The 21,735-nt window shown below is 42.7% G+C and overlaps 1 protein-coding gene across 6 annotated transcripts in view; it reads right to left on the bottom strand.

Annotated features, from left to right (window-relative positions):
* Positions 1–21,735, bottom strand: part of NIPBL (NIPBL cohesin loading factor) — a 2,053,700-nt gene that overhangs the window by 1,935,570 nt on the left and 96,395 nt on the right. For all 6 annotated transcript variants that reach the window (XM_069627143.1, XM_069627142.1, XM_069627145.1 and 3 more), the window contains exon 2: positions 14,603–14,746. In XM_069627143.1, the coding sequence (XP_069483244.1) occupies positions 14,603–14,669 (67 nt within the window). In that variant the 5' untranslated portion in view covers positions 14,670–14,746. The remainder of the gene's footprint in view (positions 1–14,602; positions 14,747–21,735) is intronic.

The following is a 21,735-nucleotide window of genomic DNA, read 5'->3' as shown; positions in this document are numbered from 1 at the left end:
GAAAAAATACCCTGGTTTACCTCGTTGGACGGCACGCTCTCTATGGCGTCCTTAAGAATCAACGCGTTGACTTCTTCGAGAAGGATGAGCTATTCTTCCCTTGTCTTCCTTTGGCGCAGGGGGGGGTGGTTCTATGGTCTTTGGAGGACCTCCCCACAAAAACCCGCTACTGTTGATAGCACCCACTTGTCCGTGGTTTTTCCCACCCATGCATGGGTGAAGAGTGAAATCGCCCCCCCCCTACTGGGGAGGCATGTGAGGGGACCTGTAGCAGGTTGTCATTGCTTGGGAGGCGTTCCTCTAGAAGTGGAGAACCTCCACCGGCCGCGGGATCTGCACAGGCCTCTTTAGTAAGCCTGTGACGCCTGGCCTTGGTTGTTATTCCAGGATGAATTCTGACCTTGTCCTTAATCGGAGCCTCTTTGGGAATTTTGGCCACGAAAGCAGCAAAAACTGCTCCCGCCTCTCTGGCCAGGTGGTTTATTAGTCAGTTGGCCGAGGGACTTGAGGTTATCGTATTCCTCCTTGGTGAACTTAAGGGAGTCTATCGATTTGCCAAAAAAACAGTCAGTTTAGTAACGTCACCTGGGTCTCTAGCTTAAAGCCAGACTGCCGAAGCCAACCGTGGCGACTGATTATGGTTCCTTCAGCGATTAATCAGTCTGCATTATCTGCAGCGCCAAGGTTATTCTTGAGAATGCAGCTGGCAGTAGCTTTGCCTTCAGCTGCTACAAATTCAAGTTAAGACTTTAAGGGCTCGGGAGCAGAACCTATTAGGGTGGTCATTTCGTCGCATTTATGGAAATCCTAACTTGCCAACAGTGTCGAATTGTTGGCGATTCTAGCTTGAAACGCTGCAGAGGTCGCTGCCTTCCTTCCCATGGTACAGAGCTTTTTGCTCTCCTTTTCTGGGGGAAGCCTCCGGAGAGGCTAGGGGTGTCTCTGCCCTTTTAAGGGTAGTAGTGAGGTCGAGCGAATCCGGCTTAAGGTGGCCCCCGATATAGAACCGGTCAGATGACGCTGGGCATAAACTGTTTCTCTACCTGCAGGTAGACTGCCCGTGTTTAGTTAGGTGTCTCTAGTGAAGGTTGGATTCTTCTCTGGACAGATTTCAAAACTGGGATGAATTGGGTGGCAGCCGTCTTGTCTCCCAAGATATCCTCGACAAAGTCCTTGTCTTGCTGAGTGTTTGAATACCCAAGTGCTCAGCTGCCTTGATTAATATGTTGTTGAAGAGGGGCCGATTATCTGCTTGAGAATCAGGCACTGGGGAGTCCTGTTGAATTGGTGTGGCCATGGTATACACCTCTGCCTCTTCATCATCATCATCCCCATCATTGTAATGATCTGAGTGTTGGTAAAGCCTCATTATACCCTTCAGTGTCTGTATTAATGTCATAAAGCTCTTCTGTTATACGAGACCTTTGGGATGAAGCCAGGGGCTGAGAAGTGGAAGTCAGGGGCTGAGCACTGGAAGCCCGATTAGTAGGCAGTGTAATTTGAAAGTTTACAATAGCCTGAGGGTTTCTCTGAGAAAATTTGCAAAAAAGGTCATTCTTGACAACACCCTATGTCCTCTGCAATACATTGGGCTGAACTGGGGATGACCCCCGGGTAAGGTGGGGTAGGGACTTGTACTAAGGGTTTAGGAGTGGATAGGCCCTTATTCTGTAAGGCCTCTGCCAAAGAACCCTCTTCTTGTGGGACAGGTAATGCTTTTTTAGAAGGGGTAGACTGGTGTTTGAGACTGGTCTTTGTGATTAGAACTTTTGAAGGAAGACTTTTTGGAATGTGTAGACTTCAACAGGCTCTCAGGAACATGTTTTTTAACCAGGTGTGACAACCAAGTGTGCTTTACCAATTTCGACGACGGATTTCCAGCCTCAGTAGCGGGACGGACCTCCACCTCGTCTGCCAACTATCAGCGTTCGGTCGATGTAGTTTTACGGGCAGCGTCTTTCGGTTTACGGGGCCTGACATGGGGCGATCAGGCTCTCGAATTGTCCTGACCCTTTCCCCTGGCCCTCACTGGCAAGTCAGCCTTCCAGTTAGGGCCAGGTCAAAGGCCTTAAAACCTCATCCAAGACTCTCTTGGAGTCAGTCCTGGCACCTTTGGCACCAGGCTCATAACCATCATGAAGACCAACATTAGAATGGGACTATTTAACTTGGGGGGCAGGGAGAGGGGGATTTCGGGGGGAGGAGGGTTCAGCTAACATGGAGGAACACACACAGCTCTGTTACAAGGAACTGAGCTATGCGGTCTAGTCTTTTGGGTGTGGCAGGCCTGGGACTGCTTTACCTGGACTAGTTGGCACCATTTTGTCAGCATCTGAGGAGAACTGCGTCATATGAGACTGAGGCAGGGGTCTCCACAGACGGGTCAGGGGTCTTAACTTTAGCCTTGACACAAGGATCCTTGGCAGAGCCGGTAATGTGTGGCCTAGGATGTATGAGACAAACTATTAGACAAACTAGCCTCGGAGTAGAGCCGGTAACAGGGGAATTATGGTCAGCGACCTCACTCTGTGCCCCCTCAAAAGAACTGGTATCACTGCAAAGACGGAAACGTTGAGGAATCCACCTCACGGACAAGACCTTGACAGGTCTCTCAGTTCTGCCCGTCACCTTAGCCTCAGAAAGAGGAAGCTCAGAACAGAGTCCGGTAACGGCTCCCTCAAGAGGGGCCTCGAACCTTGGTTCGATACAGAAAGCCTCTACAGAGGCCTCAGGGCAAGCCCCAGTGTCTGTATGGGAAACTCCAGCCAAGGAGACAGAGGCAAATGAAAATGCCGAGGAGGAACGCGCTGAAACACCTCCTCCCACCGCTCCAGACGATGTTAAATTGCCCGGACTGAGAGGGAATCGCAGTAGAAACACGAGTCCCACCGATGATTCAGATTCAAGCACTCAACAAAGAGGATGGGGATCCACCCTAGCGAAGCGTCACTCGCAAGAAGGAAATTCTAAATGAGACGGCATAGATGGACTACTACGCGACCGCCAAACCGGAGCAGGAGAGAAGGACACTGGAAGGAATAAATCTTCCAAAGATTCAAGTGCAACCAGTCCCGACCGTGTAGAGAAAAGGACTGATGGGCGATGCGCTGGGCTAAGGAGGGCGGGGTTACGGCCATGTGTGGTACCCCGCGTAAAAAGAAAAAGTACACATTTTGAAAAATGTGATGCTTTTTTTACAAAAGTGCTCCGGTCCCGTCCCACACGGAATGTCCCTTAAGTATGGAGGAAAGGGGACGGGAGAGTATGTAACATGCAACCACGCTTGGTGGGAGATGTCTACTCAAACATAAGGCCCCATGCAGAAAACGCTACATGATCGGCTGCAGCCTCCTGCAGGTCCCGAGCCTGACCTCTGGCTTCGGATAGGCCCGCTTTAAAATCTTCCAGCCTTTACTGAGCGATACATTACTGAAATTCGAAAAGCTCCTTCCACAGCTTGAGATTTGCCATGGCAAGGATGACTTCGGTATTCGCACGGCGCAGCCGAAGACCAGAATTGGAAAAAACTTTTTCCCCAATGGCATCAAGAAGTTTGTCCTCTTTGGACAGGACCCGAGAGGCAGCAGTAGAGAATGTGGAGGACGGCTTGGACTGAAGGTTAACTACTGCTGCCACCACCATTGAGGGGCGTGGAGATGCAGTCAAGGTTACGTCTTCTGGCGAATGTAGCTTGTAGGGAGTATCAATTTTCCTATTTACACGCCGCCCGGAATAAGGTTTTTTTCCAGACATTGCGGGCTTCAGCAAACCCATCCTTTTGAAGGCAAAGGCCAGGGTGCTCCTGTGTCGTACGAGTTAAGGCTCCGGAAAGTACTCCTTGTTGAGCCGGAGGCTTGGGAATTGGAATATTCAAAAACGCCATCATAACCAGCTACTTTGATGTGTAACCAAATCCCATACTTCCTCTTCTTTGAACATATGTCACACAAGTGCTTTGAAGCAGCCCCCTTGTAAGTGAACACATTTTAAAACTCAAATATTAATTTGCCCTCTAAAGATTTTGAAAAGACAAATGTGATGCTCAACGTCTCCTACTCTAGCATTACTGACATTACCCTATAATTTGAGAGCACAATTGCAATATCTTTCACTTAGCCTACAAGGGATAATGGGTATGGACTATGTATGAGATAACTCGTCCATAGTATCAGGGCACCGGTTATTCAGACAGAAGAATGCTTTTCACACAATCTGCATTGTATCCTTGTGTTCAGAGTTCCTTTGGGCATAGACCTTCACACATATGGTAACTCGCTACTATAAAAAAAAAGAAATTTAAAAAAAAAACTTTCACTGAGCACTTGCATAATCCTACACAATGTTTGTTTATTTGTAACGCGCGCCGGACCCGAAGGTATCGGGGCGCGAAATCAGAATGCTTTAGGCCTACAAGTTACAAGGTTACACAATCACAAAAACGTACAGATCAATGACCATATAGCAGGTAATACCTTTACATAGCAGATAGATACAGTGGCAAAGTCGGTTTGGCTATTTGTCAGTTGGCTGGTAGGCTCACCTATGGCTCGTTTTCTTTGAGCCATTTGATGCAGTTTGGTCTGAAGTGTAGGTATGTTTGGTCAAGTCTTAAGGTCGGCGGGAGGGAGTTCCACAATTGAGCAGCTTTGACTGGGAAGCTGTTCCCTCCAGTTGTAGTCATTTTGAAAGGTCGAACTGCAAGGCAGTTCGAATAGGCAGTTCTCATGGGTCTAGATGTGATTCTTCTTTTGAACCTCTTTGAGAGGTAGCTGGATGCTAAATTGAGACATCTGAATGTCTGAAGTTTAATTTTGTGCGTCGTGGATAGCCACTTAGATTCTCTGCTGAGATATGTTCTCTTGTTGAGATTCCTAGTGCCGCTCTAAGGGCATTGTTTTGCAGTATTTGGATTTTCTGTGTGATGTATTTATTCGCACCTAGATAGAGAGTGTTGCAGTAATCCAATTTGGACAGCACAAGTGCTCGTGCCAGTGTGGTGCAACTAGTTGTAGAGAGAGATAGGGTTTAGCTGACTAGATTAACTTACAAGTGTAGGCTGTGAATGAGGCCATAGTGTTCACTTGTTTTGCTAAAGTTAAACTGGCGTTGAGGTAAAAACCTAGTGTTTTTACCCCTTTGGTAACTTTGATTATGTGGCCGTCTATGACAAAGGTTGTGTAGTCTTGACTGAGTTTCTTGATGTTGTGTGTAGACCCCAGTATGAGTTCCGTTTTGTCATCATTCAGGCATAGACCATGACGGGCCATCCATGCCTGGATGAGGTACATCTTGTTCACCAAGGCCAAATCCCAAGAAAGTGGGATGAGAATCTGGCCGTCATCTGCATAGTTAGTGTAGGTGACGACCAGATGGTCTAAATCATCAAACAGGGGCTTAGTAAAAATATTATACATGTTGGGCGGGGGGAGGGGGGACACGCATGATCCCTGGGGCACACTGCATCTGATGGGCACAGGGTCGGCAGCTGCTGAGGTGGATAAGACCCACATTGTTCTCTCACTTAATGATTTAATCCAAGCTATGGCTTGTGGCGAGAAGTGAGCTGCTGATTTTAGATGGTTGCAGAGCACTTTGTGATCCACGAGGTCGAATGCTGCTGAGATCTCCAAGGAGGAGGAGTAAGGCAGTTTTTCCTTGGTCACTCAGCTCGTCAAACAGGGCTCTGAGATCGATAAATGCTGTTTCAGTACCGTGTTGTGGTCTGAATCCAGATTGCCTAGGAGATGGTGCATCTCCAAGAATTTAAGGATCTGTAAATAGGCCACCCCATCTAGAATCTTTAGTAGAAAGGGCACCGTAGTGATGGGACTGTAATTTGTTGGTATCGCTGGGTCTAGTGTTTGCTTCTTAAGGAGCGGCAGGACCCAAGATTCCTTAAGGTTACTTTACTTGGTATAGTGTCTGAAGAGAATGAAGAGTTGATAAGTTTAGTAATGAATGGGGATAGGTCTCTGGCAGCGTCTTTTTTTGAGCCAGGCAGTTATCGCCCCGACAATTTGATGGTTTCAGAGATCGGATTATTTTTTCGAATTCCAGTATGGAGACTTTAGTGAAGTTAAAGTTATGTTCTGGTTTGGTATTGGTAGGCGAGTTGTTAATTTGGATGGTTGTTGCGGGTATGTTTAGTATTTTCTTGTCAATTTTGATTTGGAGTGTGACAATTTTGTCACCTAGGGCCTTCTAGATGTTTGAGCACCAGGTTTTATTTTTGTCACAGTTAACTGGGACTGGGATAGGGTTCTCTAGTTCCTTCAGGGTTGTGAAAAGCTCCTTAGTTCCCCATTTGGCTTGCATTATTCTGTTGTCGAAACTTTCCTTTTTGGCTCGCTTTATTTCTGTTTTGTATTTTGTGGAGATTTTAATGAGGGAGGCTTTATTCATTTCTGATGGAAGTAGTCTCCAAGCGGATTTGCACTTGCGTTTTTCGTTCCTTAGTGTTTTTAGATAAGGGGTAAACCAGGCATTTAAGTGTGCTCTAGGTTTGCTATTGCTTAGCTTTAATGGGGTGATAGTGTCCAGGGCATAGAGATAAGGGATCTAGTGGAAGAAAGATACAACTGATTGAGTGCTATTACATTGATATTGGGTGGGGTATGTTGCAAACAAACAATCTTGTATGCACTGCAGAAGAATTGTGTACATGCAGAGTCATGACATTCTTAAAATGCACATCATATGTTGAGGCATTTAAATATGCCTTGCTTGCAAAGTATTGTGTGTCTGCAAATATCCGAGTGAGTGCTTACTGCTACAATCCCTCACTTTTTACAGTGCTCCATCAACTAGTTTTGGAGACAAGCACAGGGGCCAGCAAAGGGTATGGGTGGAAGCATCACTCCTTGCAGTTGATGATCAAAACAGCACATTTCAAAGACCAAGTCAGACGTTTCGACAGTACACTGAAGGAAATGTGTTGCGTGTTTGCTAAAGGATAGGAAATGTTAGTACCCATCTAGACAACAGCACCTTCTTTTTCTTTCTATGCTCGACTGATAAAGGCTTTTCAATATAACCATGTGTTCTGCGTGTGCAGTCTCTAGCATCTCCCTTCATCTTATTTAACTGATCACAAAGAATTACAGAAGAGGGATTCATAGTTACAGAAGAAGGCACTCTATCAGTTGTGTCTCTTTCTTTGAACAGGGCTCCATAATAAATCCCAGCAAGGCTCTGGTTTAGTTTCATCTAGGCTGTGGTGCGGAACGGTGGGCAAAACTATACACTATTATTTGCCCTGCCATTTCACTACTCATGTCAGGGGTACAAGCAGAGCTCTGATCAGATTGTGCTCCCTACGTGGAGTCAACTGATTTTTCAGGGAGTAAAAATAATTAGCTTTGCCAACAGGGATACTTTCTGCTTATTAAAATATGTTCTTTCCCCATAAAATTCCTTTTGAAATCAGGCATTAATAGTATTAGAGTTCCTTCCTTCCTAAGCCACTGCTCTACTGGTCACGAATTCCAAAAAATATCAGGCGAGCTGTGTGGGTTGAAGCAATGATATTTTCAATGTTTCTTGTTAGGCACATTTTCCTTTTTTAGGGAGTAAAGTATGCATGGTGCATACGTCTCTTAGCTCTAAGGCTGGTGTTACCACTACCCACAGGAGACCGTAATGTGGATAGTGAGCAGAGGCACAGGAATTTTGCATCATCATATTCTAAGTTAGTTATTCTGATGCAATTTTCATCCTTCTACAAATGATGAGAAGCATGTACGCCTGGCCCTGAATTACTTAAAGTGACACTCCTTTCAGCATGTTTTGACACATTGCTCTTAATTGCCATAAATCCATCAACAAATGTATTCTGTCGGAGTTTCTTGACAACCACATCAGTTATGACAAGCGATATTTGTGTTTTGTAATACAAATTAGTGATTTTCCAGTGGCATAAAACATACATGACCTCATTATGACTTGGGGCGGTATCCTGGTGTAAATCCGCCAGAATACCGCCCAAACGCATTACTGTTATCGCCACTTGGTCCAGAGGCATTTCCGCCGGATTACAACTGGTGGTGGTGGTGGTGTAAATTCCCCATTCATATGGAGTCCATAATGAGTCGATTGGATTCAATGGGGCTTTTTGGCAGAATTACAGCAGCAGAAATTCCAAAGATTTCGGCATTGAGTTGGAGGATTTGCATCCAGGATTTACTGCCAACTTTACCACTTACCACCAAACTCGTAATGAGGCCAACATTTTTCTCTGCGCAGAAGTAAGTTTGCAAGGTACTGTGGCAGATATTGAAGTCTTAGACCGGGTGATGTGTTTTCGGTATAAATCACATATGGCTTATTTTGGCCTATGTATTTGGAAAAAGTGTTGTAAGATTTTTATAGAATTGCAGTGGCTGGGAAGAGGAAATTCCTTTCCAAACCCTGTTCTGCGACGGTAGCTCAAAGTGGTTTCCCTCATTAGTCAGTTGTGCACATGGAAAATAATGTGCGCACAACAGCCAACCGGTTCCGCACATAGAGAAAAATCATTAGAGGGAATCATTGCTGGGGGCACACTTGTCTGCGCAACTGGAGTCTCAAGCACTGGTGGAAGTGGTGGCAGTGTAGAGGGGGCCCCATTGGAAGAGGAGGAGGCACTACCGAAATCTGCTGATGAGTAGGAGGAGCAGGCTGCGGCTTGAGGGGCTTAGGATGCATTTCTTTGACCAGATACTTAAAGTAAGCCTTCATCGGGTCAGAGTGTATAAGGGCCTGGAATTTGCCAAAGAACGCGTCATCAGGGGAAGGTCTAGGCAGAGGAGTGGGTAGAGGCAGTTTTGGAGGGGCATACCCACAAGATTGTAATGAGGCTGGTTGATAAAATGGCCCTACTCCAACTGCATCCACAAACTAAGGGAGCAGACTGAGAAGGAAGATAGACTGTGTGGCATGCTGAAACCGTGCACACCAATCCATTGAAGGGCAGTAAGGATTTCTCATGTTAACATTCTGTGGAAAATGCTCCTCAGCCCCGAAAATAGGCCCCTCTGCACCAGCCGTGGAGAACATTGATGTGAAAGAGCGCGTGAAAATGGCTGTCTTAGACCGTGCAGGTTGAACCATCATTTTGTCACTGCCTGAAGTGATCTGCGAAAGTTGAAGGTTGTGTGTGTGCCCATAAAACATGAATGAAGAGAACACATGTTGAAAGGAAAGGATACAAAGTAACAGAGTGGTGCTGTGAGGTGAATTCGCACATTTGAAAGTCTCTGAAATGTTATGAATTTTAAAGATATTACAGCAGAGATCAAAAGGAAAGAAAGTAACCGGGTAGGGAAAGAAAGTTGAATAAGAAGAAAGTGAAATATGCAAACTGGTTATATGCCAAGAGGGCAAAATATAAGTACTTTGCAAAAAGCCAAGAAGGCTAGCTAAAGAAAATAAGAATCTCTAGTGCCAAGAGGCATTAGTGCTCAAGAGAAGATTGTGAATTGAAGGATTATTTAAGGATTATTGAAAGATTACGAAGTGGTCATGCAGAGGTCTATGAATTCCTTGCAGTTTCGAAAGTCTTTGACAGTGAAAAAATACTTTAGATAAAACGTGGAGAAGGGAATGAATCCAGGAGAGGGTCACGAGCCCGGCAAAGGGAAGCCTATGCTGAACTGTGAGACATTGAATGAACTGACTATTGTTGGCAAGGCGGGCAGAGTCTAAAGAAGCGATTGAACTACCAGAAGTTGGAAGCCTAAGATTGAACTGTTCCAGTTAAGTCAAAGTGTGCAAGACTGATAGAATTGTGCCATCCACCTATCCTTGGTTTTCTCAAGAGACTCGCTAGACCCTGTGGGCAGCCCTACAGATAAGAGGAGTATCGGCCACTTTTACTCCCTAAGAATAGGCAAATACTCAGCAAAAATAAAAATAGGGAGTAAAAATACTCCCATTAAATAATAGGAGACAGACACGAAGGACCTTGAGGACCCGCTTTCACCCACAAAGCTAAATGCATAGGTTTGGACCAGTAGTGCACATAGTGCCACAGGAAGAAACTATCGTAACTGCCCGATTGGAAGAAGTATAGTTGTATTTGTATATGTGTATGAATAGCTGCAAAGGAATTATTATTGTGAAAACATTTCACTTTTCCAGTGAATACATATTTTACTTTAACTCAAAACGAGTTCCAATACTATTGCAGCAGCCACTCTATAAACGGTAAGATTTTGTTTCAATCTGCATCAGTTTAGCTGTATTGGTTAGACTTGAAATAAATTTAAAAAGTGTTAGGGTTGACGAGAAAGTATTTCCAATAGCCCTGGTGCCTGGTCTATGATTGACCTCTAGCTCCTGTAGACCCCAAATATTGCAGCAGCCAATATCTTGTATTATCCGTATGCGACCTAGATTGCATGTTTGGAAATGTACATGCCCCTCTAGTGGGTCTACTAAGATAAACTATCCTCTCAGTGTTCGATTCCGGTTTATGCACGCCAAATTAAGCATTGAAGCAGCAATCTGCATACGGGTAGCATCTATTCTTGTACTGAAAGCATCAGAGTGAGAATAAAGTCATTGGGTCATAAGTGTGCCAAACACACATTGTGCAGGATAGCTTAAGATGGCTTGCAGCTGATGACCAGCACTATATGTGGAAGCAGACAAAAACTGCATGACCATGCAGACAGCTAATCCAAACCAGGGACTGACTGGACCATTGACCTCAATAGGCTAATGCCTGGTTGGCCAGTTTAATCAAAACTGTACCCCACTACTGTGTTGGCTACCTCTCTGTCTGTGGCCTGGCGGGGGAGGCCTGAAAGACATGATTGCAGATCAACAGCTTTTTGGTCATTCCTACATATCCTGTTCGATAGACCCCTATGTGCATTGTGCACAAACGCAAAGAGGTCTAAAATGGTACTGTGCTGACATTCTACATTGGAACCTGAGGTTGTGCCAGTCGTATCTTGATTCAGGCCCTGAATGCAGATACATCACGTTGGCCATAACAAAAAATAAGAAAAAAAGCTGTACCCAAGGTACTCTCACACAGGACAGAAAAAATCAAATACGTCTTCTTTGAAGTAGAGGTGGGAAGGTGTCGGAATTGAAGCAATATTATGCCTCCTATCGCAGCAATTGTATGTGTATTGGCCTACGCCAAGTTGTCTAAAACATCATATGCGAACAAACTCCGCGGCAAGGTCTTGACCTTAGATAAAGTAATGTAAGCCGCCATCTTAGATTAAGCCGCCGTTTTAGGTTCTTTTGTAATGTGGATGTCACCCGGAACATCAAAATGGAGGCCGAATGACATTCTGAGTAAGATTCTGGCCGTTGTGACCTCCGTACACACGAATAATTAATATGCCTGCAGGCCACTTGTCGAGGTCGCGAACTGAGACCTTGTCCTATTGCTGACCTATGTGTAAATGTACAACTATATCAGCGAAACTAATCAAAATGCATATATTATAGGATTGACCTGGCTAGGAACCCATAGGCCCGATCCCTAGAATGGTTAACCCGTGAGGGGGTTGGCCAAGGGCTGGATAAACAATATAAAAGACCCAAATATTCCAATGTGCGGTCTCTCTTACTAATGCATCGAACCTTCGTTGAAGTTCGTTACGTTACTCAGAGCCGAATAGCTATCCGTTTGTCAATTGACTTTGGTAACTGTTGTAGCTTTTAACTAAAGCACTTGTATGTTCTTTGTAACCTGTGTTGGTGCGTTTCTTTTTGGGCTTCCCGGCCTCATATTATTTTTATGTTTTCACAAAGGGACATGGAATGGAAAGAACCTTGGACACAGGAATTGTTACGGCCACAAACATGGATTAAAATAAAATGCTCATCACATCGTGATCCAACACATCAGGTGAAAAACTGTGGTCTTATATGTGATGTCCAGATCTGAAACACATTTAAGACTGTTTCATAAAAAAGATTTTGCATACAAAGAGCTCCAATTTATTTCATGCAACAACAATTTTCCAAGCTGACATTTTTCGCCAGATAAACCTTATCGCCAGTAGTTTGTAGTACAATTTAAAATTAACAGGAGAATAGAGTTGGCTCATGACCCGGAGATGGAGCTATAAACAGCACACAATTGTTAAAGTTTACTACATGCTTAACACCAAAAGCAAAAAGAAATTGGATGAAAAGACCCAAGGGTGGACAGGAGGAAGGGAGGTTGTTTGATTTAGTTCATAAATATAGGTTTAGGATATAGTAAATGAAAGTGGTTTATGGAACAAGGTAGAAGAGATGAGAAACCTCAAAGATGATGACAATACACATTTGCAGGATTCATTGTTTGATATAAACCCAACAAGTTTAGTTTAAAAGGTTGATGCCAAAGAGATGTACTTGAATTATTAATATAAGCATATACAGTTTATATCAAAACCTTCATACTAAACATTAAATACATATAAAAGGAAACATGTTATAAATCCATACACATTTCATCATGAGTCAAACCACAATCGTCTAAAACATGTTATATCAGATAACTAATAATCAATAAGAGGGAGCCCAGTCTTGTAACTCACCCAGTAGCGACTGGGAGGAAAACATACAACATTAACTACTAGTACCAGAGAGGGCTTACCTTCTACCTGATGGGAAAACCACAGGAACGCACAACCCGTTGTGCAATTTTGGATATTTTACATTGTACATAATGTTGGAACGCATTTGTGGTTTAAAATTTTTGATTTCATTTTGTGTAAATAGATGAATTAATGCAGTAATAGTGAATTTTTATAGCCATTTGGAATCACTATGATTTAACGTTTTGGAAGAAAAAAACTTGTATTTAACCATTACTAAAAAAAATATTTTTGTTGTGTTGAAGATGTTAGGTGCGTTGCGAGGATTTCCAGTCAATTAGATAGATAGCCTCCCTGGTACTAATAGTTATGGGGCATCATATCACACCTCTTAGGTTTATATATTTTAGCTTCCAAGAGCAGTACTATATTTTTGTCTAGTCCCTCATATAGCCTATATATAAATTGCACTACTGCAATAGTCATTGTCACCGGATTACCATGCAAGATTCAGTCTCTAAAGTCCCTTGTCTCGTTATAGTACAAGAAAATATCTTCCGTTTAGTGGTTTCATTTTCTAAAGGTCAAACAGCCTACAGAATCAAAGGGCACCAAACATCCAATGTACATAAAATATTGAGACAAAAGTGCATAAACATTGCTCTAAATTTATAATCTGGGAAAATTTCACAATAGCTTTGCATAACCTCTCTCTGCCTAATAATGTTCTTATATTCCTTCAGCAAAGTAGATTTACTAAGGGCCTCATTCTTGTCAAGCCAGTATTGGATTTTCAATGTTCAGTTTTGCCAGGAAAGTTGGCCAAATACTTTTCATGCAAGCCCAAATCTTTCAAATACTCTGTACATTCGTCTGTGAAGCTGTTACAGACCGTTGGTTCACTTTTACATACAATTTCACACACATCTTCATACAAATTCCTCCAACGGGTTAATATCTTGTGAAACAGCATTAACTTCTAGGTCTTGACGTTAGAATGGAGAGATTGAAGCACCATTTCTAATCTAATGGGAGCCAATGTGGCACACATTGGGAGTTTTAAGACCCTTTTTCAAGCTAGCCGTAGTTTAGATAATTCTCACACAGGGAATCTAAAACGTCTAAACCATTAAAGGATTATGGGTAGATCATTTAAATTGTCAAATTAAACGGGATCAATGAAAATACCCAATATTTTGTTTTAACTCCATGTTTGTGCCATTAACAAATGTAATTTAATTCTTCATCTTTCCATGTTCAGTCTACTTCCTGGTTTATCATAAATTGGGTATCCCAAATATATCAAATGCTGCATGACCAACAAATGTATCACTGCCACCTACAAGCTAGACCTACACACTTAGTTGTTTTTGAAAATCACATCGGTCATTTCATCTGGATTAAAGTGCAATTGATTCTAGAGTATACTTTACGCAGATGGGCCTACAGCAGTTACTAAATGAGAAGTTAGTCAAACAAAGCGATGTCTGCCAAAATTGTCTCAATATGTACAGACCCTAGTTTAAGAGGGAATGATCTGACTTCAACATGTCAAAAATATCAGACGCACATGTTGAAAAGACAGAGGGCGAGCAAACACCCCTACCTTAACCACACTGTGGCATGACTCTTAAAAAAGGGACCCTCTGTGTTAAGTCCAATAAGTATTTTTGAATCAGTGTATAATAACATTATGATCTTGAGGAGGCCTTGCGGAATTCCCTAGTTCCACAGCTTGTCCCATAGCTTAATTCTACAGACACTATCAAAAGTTGCTTTGAGATCAACAAACGCTGTGCAAAGTGGAGTTCCAGCTTTACTTCTTGCCTGGAATGTGCCTTGTATTATATGGGTATATCCAGGGGGCTAAAGGTCAATTTACTAGCGAGCCATTAAAAAAAGTCACTTGCCACCTCAATTCTATAGATACTCACAGGAAGAAGTAAATATAAGTGTGAATGCATTGTGGTTTACTTCAGATTATCTTCATAGAAGTTTAGCGCTTAGTATAGAACTTTGTTCTAAAAATGGGTTGCAAAAGATGCGTAATAACATTTAAACAAAAAACATCTTACGGTCTGTTAGGCTTGCAATCCCTGCTAGAGTAGTGATGGGAACATGAGGCATATCCCCATTCATCATGAAGAACTAAGATAGTTGTCTTGGGTCAGGTATTTCAATGCAGGTGCCAGCTTTCGTTAATTTCCATCTCTAGAGCCCTACAAAGAAAAACATAAGATCATGAGCTGAACGCCCATCTGTTTACGGCATGGAGTTAATTGATTTTAACATTTGATTATTATTTGTATTTCCAACAAAATAATCTTAAACAAGCAACATACAATGGAAATGCACACCCTTCCAACATTATCGATCCTATGAAGAAACAGTAGTCATGCCTGTCATTTGCAAACTTATTTTGTGTGCAACAGAACAAGAATTATGGTAAAAACTATTGGAGCAGTTGCGCAATTATTGGAAGTTCAGTTACATTCCACAAACAAAACCAACCCTTCCCCTCGCCCCTTCCCAGAACCTATGTGGGACAGGAATATGGTTGCTTGTTGTGGTACTATTAAGTTATTTATTCAAGAAGGTATTGTCGAAAATTGAGTTACTCCTGACAATTCAGGGATCCTTCTTATATTTCCCAATTATAGTTTGTTAGGGACGGCAGTGACGTGGTCCAGAGCCGCACTGGTAAGTCAGTGTCCAGAGTTCATTATGTCTTCAAGCTTTTGGACGTCCCTTGGCTTGTGTCTAGATGCCTCACGATCTCGCTTTACTATAATATTCCATGAAGGGGAGCCACTCAGCATCAATAGATGTATGCGTTTCCATGACTGTTGCTGTGAGGCTCTTGCCGCCGCGAGACTCTCCATTTCACAAATGTCAAATGCTTTGTTAAGCCAGTCTAGTTTGAACGGGAGAGTGTTTCTTTTCCATTGTTGAGTTAAACATGCTCTGGCAGCCACAGAGATTCCGAGGCATATGGTATAGCAAAAAATAGCCATCTCTACTCTCAACCCCAAACAGGAGTAACAAAGGTGCAAAGTCCCAGTCTCTTTTGAATTGTGCGAACCCACCCCAGAACCTCTTTCCAGTAAGTCTCGGCTTTTGGACAACTCCACCATTGGTGCCAATAATCTGAGACCTGCAAACAGCCCTTCCATATCTAGCTGCAATTCAGAATTCAACCACCTCGTAATGTCTAAGAAATAAACACGCAACATCTTTTCCCGGTATACCAAGAAGGGCAATTGGCCAGTAATTTGATGGATCTTTCCTATTGCCCTTCTTGAATAATGGGACAGTTATTGAAGTGTTCCATGACTGTTGTATGACCTGTGTCAACGTTTTTGTGAAAAAAATCAGATTCAATATCTGCACCCATCCTTGCGGATTTGATTTAAGCGTCATTCGATAATCCATCGGGCCCAGGCGCACGAGAGGAGCTCAATCTGTTAATTTGCATGACTGTCATGTAGATCAAATGACAATGTACTCAAACTAATAGTCCGGATCTCTGCTTATCCGCTTATTACAGGAGGGGCTGCAAATATTGCTGTGAAATACGATACCCACGTCGCTGCATTAATAATATTCAGCAGTGCCGAGGAGGAGGTATCATGTGGCGCCTTTTGTCAACAGTCTCCATATCTGCAAGCTAGACTTGGATGAAACAGCTGCCAACATACGCTCACCCGCAATAATAAAAAAATATGTCTGTTGTCGCATTCAATTTTTGAATATTGTCCGAATATTTCTTGTCAGGAGTTTCATAATGGGTGGTTTAGCTAGTTTAATTTGCCGAATTAAGCGTCTCCTTCTGGCTTTCATGGCCTGCACAAATACATCGAAAGAATATTTGTGGGTCATCTGGATCGGGAGACCCTTTCACCGAGTCTGAAGAAAAAAAAAACTAAAGTTTCAGTGTATGCCAGGGTCCTTATAAGATCTGTGTTATCAAGGTCAATTTGTAAATTGTTCGTTAACTTACCTAGTTTAAATGCTGTCCATTTGCCTTTATTCCTTCCTTGTGTTTCTAGGGGATACTTCTTATCTATTTTCCTTATTGGTATTGCCAATGTGATCCCTAGAATGTTACGATCACTCACCATTGTCAGAACAATAGTAAAATCAGCCACCTTGTCGAGTGCATGTTCAGATATAAATGCATAATCTAGGATTGCCACAGAGGATTCGCTCGCCCAGGTAGACTTGGGAGGAGAGTCTCTTTGCGATGTTCCATTTAACATTAGAAAATTCCTTTCCTTCGTTGGGTTCAACCATAGTCTAGCACGAGTTGATACTTTGTTATTTTAAATTCCAATACATTTTATATTGAGATCACCTACAATGAAAGTCATGTTTATCTCACTGTTCAGAGCAGTCAGATCTAACATTTTACTTACAAAATGCAAGAAATGTCTTGGTTATCATAGACAGATTTCAATATAAGTATGGCCATTTGAGAGCCCAATGCATTACCTTCCGCCCATGTCTATTGGATGCATGGATGGGGGAGATGCCCATGCTGTTTAGGGACTATTTATGTTCAATTTTACTGCAGTTAGTAGCCCCGCCAAAGGTCTTCCCTTGCTATCCATCTAGGTTTTTCTATTGCGTCACTAACCCATAGGCCTCAGGGAGCTCACCAGAGTAACACATGCAGAGAATGATAGAAGCCTGATAAAAAGAAGGGAAAGAAAACCACCCCAGAGAAACAAGCCTACAACTAGCAGAAAAACAATTATTGTAAGGCAGGTATGTTTAAGGGGTAGAAGCCAGAAAATAAGATCAATCAGCCGAGTCCAGCATCAAAAAAGAAAGTTTTCAGACACTTCTCAGGTATGCTATAATATATGGCAGGAATCATCCATGCTACTTCATACCCTGGCCAAGTTGGTTATGATAAAATCCAGTTTCTTGGAAATACTATGATCAAGGTTTTCTAATGTTGGATTCAGTAGGTGTTTAAATCCCCTATTATTCTAACTCACCATTTTCACCAGTCTTGCTGGTCCCGATTCCTGGCATTAGTTATTTTTTTTATCTATTTGTTTCATTAATGGCTTTTGCTAACCATGCCCAAGTTGATGCTCTAGCCGGTTTCAGGGGGGGGGGGGATTAAAATAGACTTCAGTAAAGTTGCCCTGCATCACCTTTACAGACAATGTGTAATGAGTCATAATTACTATGGCTACGTTTACTCCACTCATCAGTAGTATCACTTGATTTCAGTATGTTCTTTTTTATGTCCATTTGGATGCCTGCCTGATGGGAGGCTTTGTCTTCCATTCCAGTTTAGTTCCTTGATAATAGGCGAAAGAATTGTTATATTAACCATATCCATATTTTTATCATTCATAAACTGAATGCGTTTAATATCACACAACCAAATTAGTTTGTTATGGTATGCTTTAAACCCTGATGAGAGTTGTTCCGTTTGGAAACGGACCTTTCTTAAGTTGATTGACCATTGTTAGGAGTAAATTATCTGATTGATTCAGGTGCATCTCCCTACTTGATGTCTCTCCATGATCTTGGCTCGAGTTTATCTGATCTTTCGCTTGAGATGTGCTTATATACAATCTATTAAGTTACCCTCCTCTGTATCCTCCATGTTTCCTGCCATGCAATATCTATACATTTGTTTGGTACCTTTCGGGGATCCTATAGCTCCAATCCCTTCCGCCAAGATATTTAATGGTGGTAAAGATGATACTGAATAGGTAGATAGGTTCAGGAGTAGCTCTTCTTGGTGAAAGGAATTGCATCAGACACTATAGTCGCGCTATCATTGTTACTTATAAGCCTGGGCTCTAGTGCACAGTTAACATTGGTTTGGTCCTTTTTGACTTTTCTTTTTTCTGAGACTGCTAGAGTGGTTAATTGGTCTATACATTTTTGGGGATTATTTGATTTCACATTTTTGGCATTTTTTCTTTGGGTTCACAGGCCGTTTCATTTTATTTCTTCCCTTTCCGGTTTTGAAAAACCTCAACCCGGTTCTTAGGGCTTTGTTACTTCACACTCCTTTATCTCCACTGCAGGAGATATCCCCAAGGGATTATTACTCTGGTCCACAGGCTCCATCATTTCCCATGCCTCAAACGTCTGGAAGCCTACCTCTTTCGATATCCTGGGTTGAAACTCTGGATCCCAATTTTTGTTGGACAAATTTACTGAGTTAATTATCGCACGCACTTGACCCGTTTCGTTAGCTAGCCAATCTACCTTTGCTGCAATTAATTAGGATAACTTTTCCTGAACTATAATTTTCACCCCAGTGTGTCAAATAGTTTGGTTAGGACAACAATACTATTATTTATGGCACTTAAAAGTTACTTCCTGTGATATCATTGGTTGTCTCAACCCAAAAGCAGGACGTGGGGTGGGCTTAGCATAGGAGACCATGCACATTTTTGCTTTAGATAGGGTAGCTGGGTCAAGACATTGGCCCTTCCTAATTCACTTAATTCATTTAGATATTTCTCTGGCCTTTTCTTCAGGTGGACCTACTCGTTTGTGCAGCGATGCCTCCTTACTCCCAATTTCCTGCTTTAATGTTGACATGTAAAAAGCGGATCCTCTTTTTTGCTGACCCTTCTGCTATCAACAGGCCCCTCCGGGTTGTTTTTGCTGCTTCCCAAACTATGTTGAGTGCCGTTTCCCCCATGTCATTGATCAAGAAAAACTCACTTATGCACCCTTGCAGCTTTGAACGAAAGAGCGGATCTCGGCTGAGGGTGTCATTACATATCCATCTGTGGGATAATGGTGTAGTGGGGCCTAAACCTAAGGTTAACACCGTTGTTTCGATTGGATGTTCCTCTCACACATTACTCATCTTATGATAATTATCTCTCCAGGTTCTTTGTAGTTTTTTGTCTTTTTTGACAGGGGGCACTGATGTCCCTCGAGGGCCTCCGTTCGACTGTCGACGTCATCAGTATATGTAGCGCATGAAGCGCCTGTTGGCTTCAGTTCTGTTTCTCCCCCCCCCTCTTGAAGTGGAAATGCCAGGCATACCATATACCATAGACCGTAGGCTCACAGAAAGCGTCAAGTGTAAGAACATGTAAATAGTACAGCGGGGTATCCTGGGCTAACATGGCAACGAAGAGTGACAAAACAAAGGAGGCGGGGGGGGGGGGGGAGGGGGCACAAAATGCAAAATCCTACTCATGATTGCGGAACTGAAAGCATCACTAAGCTCCAAGATCGATGAAGTGATAGTTGATGTGGGCCCGTTACGTCAAGACGTTACTCTGGAAACACAACTAAAGGACAAAGTTGTCATGACAAAGAGCAATGACGGCCAAATTCACATCTTGCAACAGAGAGTCAACCTATTAGAGAGTAGGGCAGAAGACGTAAAAGGGAGAGCACGTAGGAACGTCCGCATTGTCGGCGTTCCTGAGGGAGAAGGTGGTGTGGATCCCACGACTTACATTGAGAGCTTATTCTTGCAAGACATTGGGCCAGGAAATCTTTCCCCTTCACAATAGAGAGCGACAGGGCTCTCACTAGGAAACCACCACAAGGCACCCCTCCAAGACTTAGAATTGCAGAGATACCGAATTACAGAGACAAGATTGCCGCATTCAAGACAGGGCGGTACGATGGAGGGCATCCGCAAATCTAGCGGTGTACCCAGACTACACCCTTCAGGTCCAGAAAAGCACAGCACAGGCCTCAGCGGCTAAAGCCAGGCTCTGCAATGCCGGAATAAAGTACATGTTAATGTATCCCGCCCGACTAAAGGTCCTGTACAAAAACCGTGCCTTATTTTTCAACAACCCGGAGGAAGCACAGGAGTGACTGGACAGAGAATTCACGGGCGCAGGCCTCCCCACCCAAGTACAAGGATACGGAAACGGGCCTTTTGGACTGGCTAAGAGAACCAAAGAACCAGACATCCTACCAAATCCACAATGCTTTGCCTAGGCGGCTTGAACGGCAGGAACCTCAACATAAACATATCTTTTATACATATGCAACCTGGAATGTAAGAAAGCTCTGGTTATGGAGGAAATCCGTAGATTTACAAGATATTCTGGATACCGAATTAATGACGCAAAATCCGAACTATTCCCACTAACCGACACCACACGGATCCCGACAGGCCCATTGGGTTTCCGCTGGGTCCCACAAGGATTAAAATATCTAGGCGTATTGATTTCCTGCACATGCCGCTTTTTTAAATACAGACAATCATCCTGGCAACATGGGATGTTAAAGCTCTCTATACCTCAATTGGATACGACTTAGCACTACAAACTATAGATTACGTTTTCCAGGAGGAATCCTCATCACACTTTAACTACGTTTGCATGCTTAAAGAAATGCTACTCACTACTTTGGATAACAATATTTTCATTTTTGATCATCATTTTTACAAGCAGACTTGTGGAGTTGCAATGGGCGTTAAATTTGCCCCAGCCCTTGCCAACTTGGTAATGGGCATGTTTGAAGACCTCTTTATCTACAAATTACCGGCCTACAACAATCACATTGTCAAATGGACGCGCTATATAGATGATGTTTTTTTGATTTGGAACGGACCAGAAACTGCTCTTATGGACTTTCTAGTACAAGCCAACAACAATACTTTTGGTTTTCAATTTACAGGTAAATCCAGTGATTTCGAGATTGACTTTTTAGACCTCACAATTTCTGTCTCCGGAAATAAACTAATAACCAAAACCTACAGAAAAGAAACAGAGGTAAACTCAACTCTCTACGCCACAAGTTGTCACTACAAACCAGTTATCAAAAATATTCCGAAAGGAGAATTCATCAGGGCAAAAAGGAACTGTACTAATACCACATCTTTTCAAGCAGAATGTGAACTTCTATCTACAAGATTCATTGCCAGAGGGTACCCTAAAAAAGACATCAACAAGGCCAGAACCAAGGCCATGCAAATGACTAGAACAATGACACTAACTCCAAAATCAAAACCACAACAACACCAAGAAGTGGTACAATTCATCACCACTTATTGTGAAAATAACAAAGAAATCAGAAGAGCACTAAAGAAAAACTGGCATCTCCTCAAACTTGATCCCCATATTTCAGAAAATCTCAAAGATACTCCTACTCTCATCTTTAAAAAGGCCAAAACTTTAAAAATGTGTGTCAGCCCTTCTTTCTTACCAGAACAAGAACAAATTACCCAAGAAACATGGCTTAAACAACC

Source organism: Ambystoma mexicanum, chromosome 6p, assembly GCF_040938575.1.
Source record: "Ambystoma mexicanum isolate Mex_15411 chromosome 6p, UKY_AmexF1_1, whole genome shotgun sequence".
NCBI lineage: Eukaryota > Metazoa > Chordata > Amphibia > Caudata > Ambystomatidae > Ambystoma > Ambystoma mexicanum.
The sequence above is the reverse complement of the archived record's forward strand: the minus strand, read 5'-3'. Positions and strand labels throughout refer to the sequence as shown.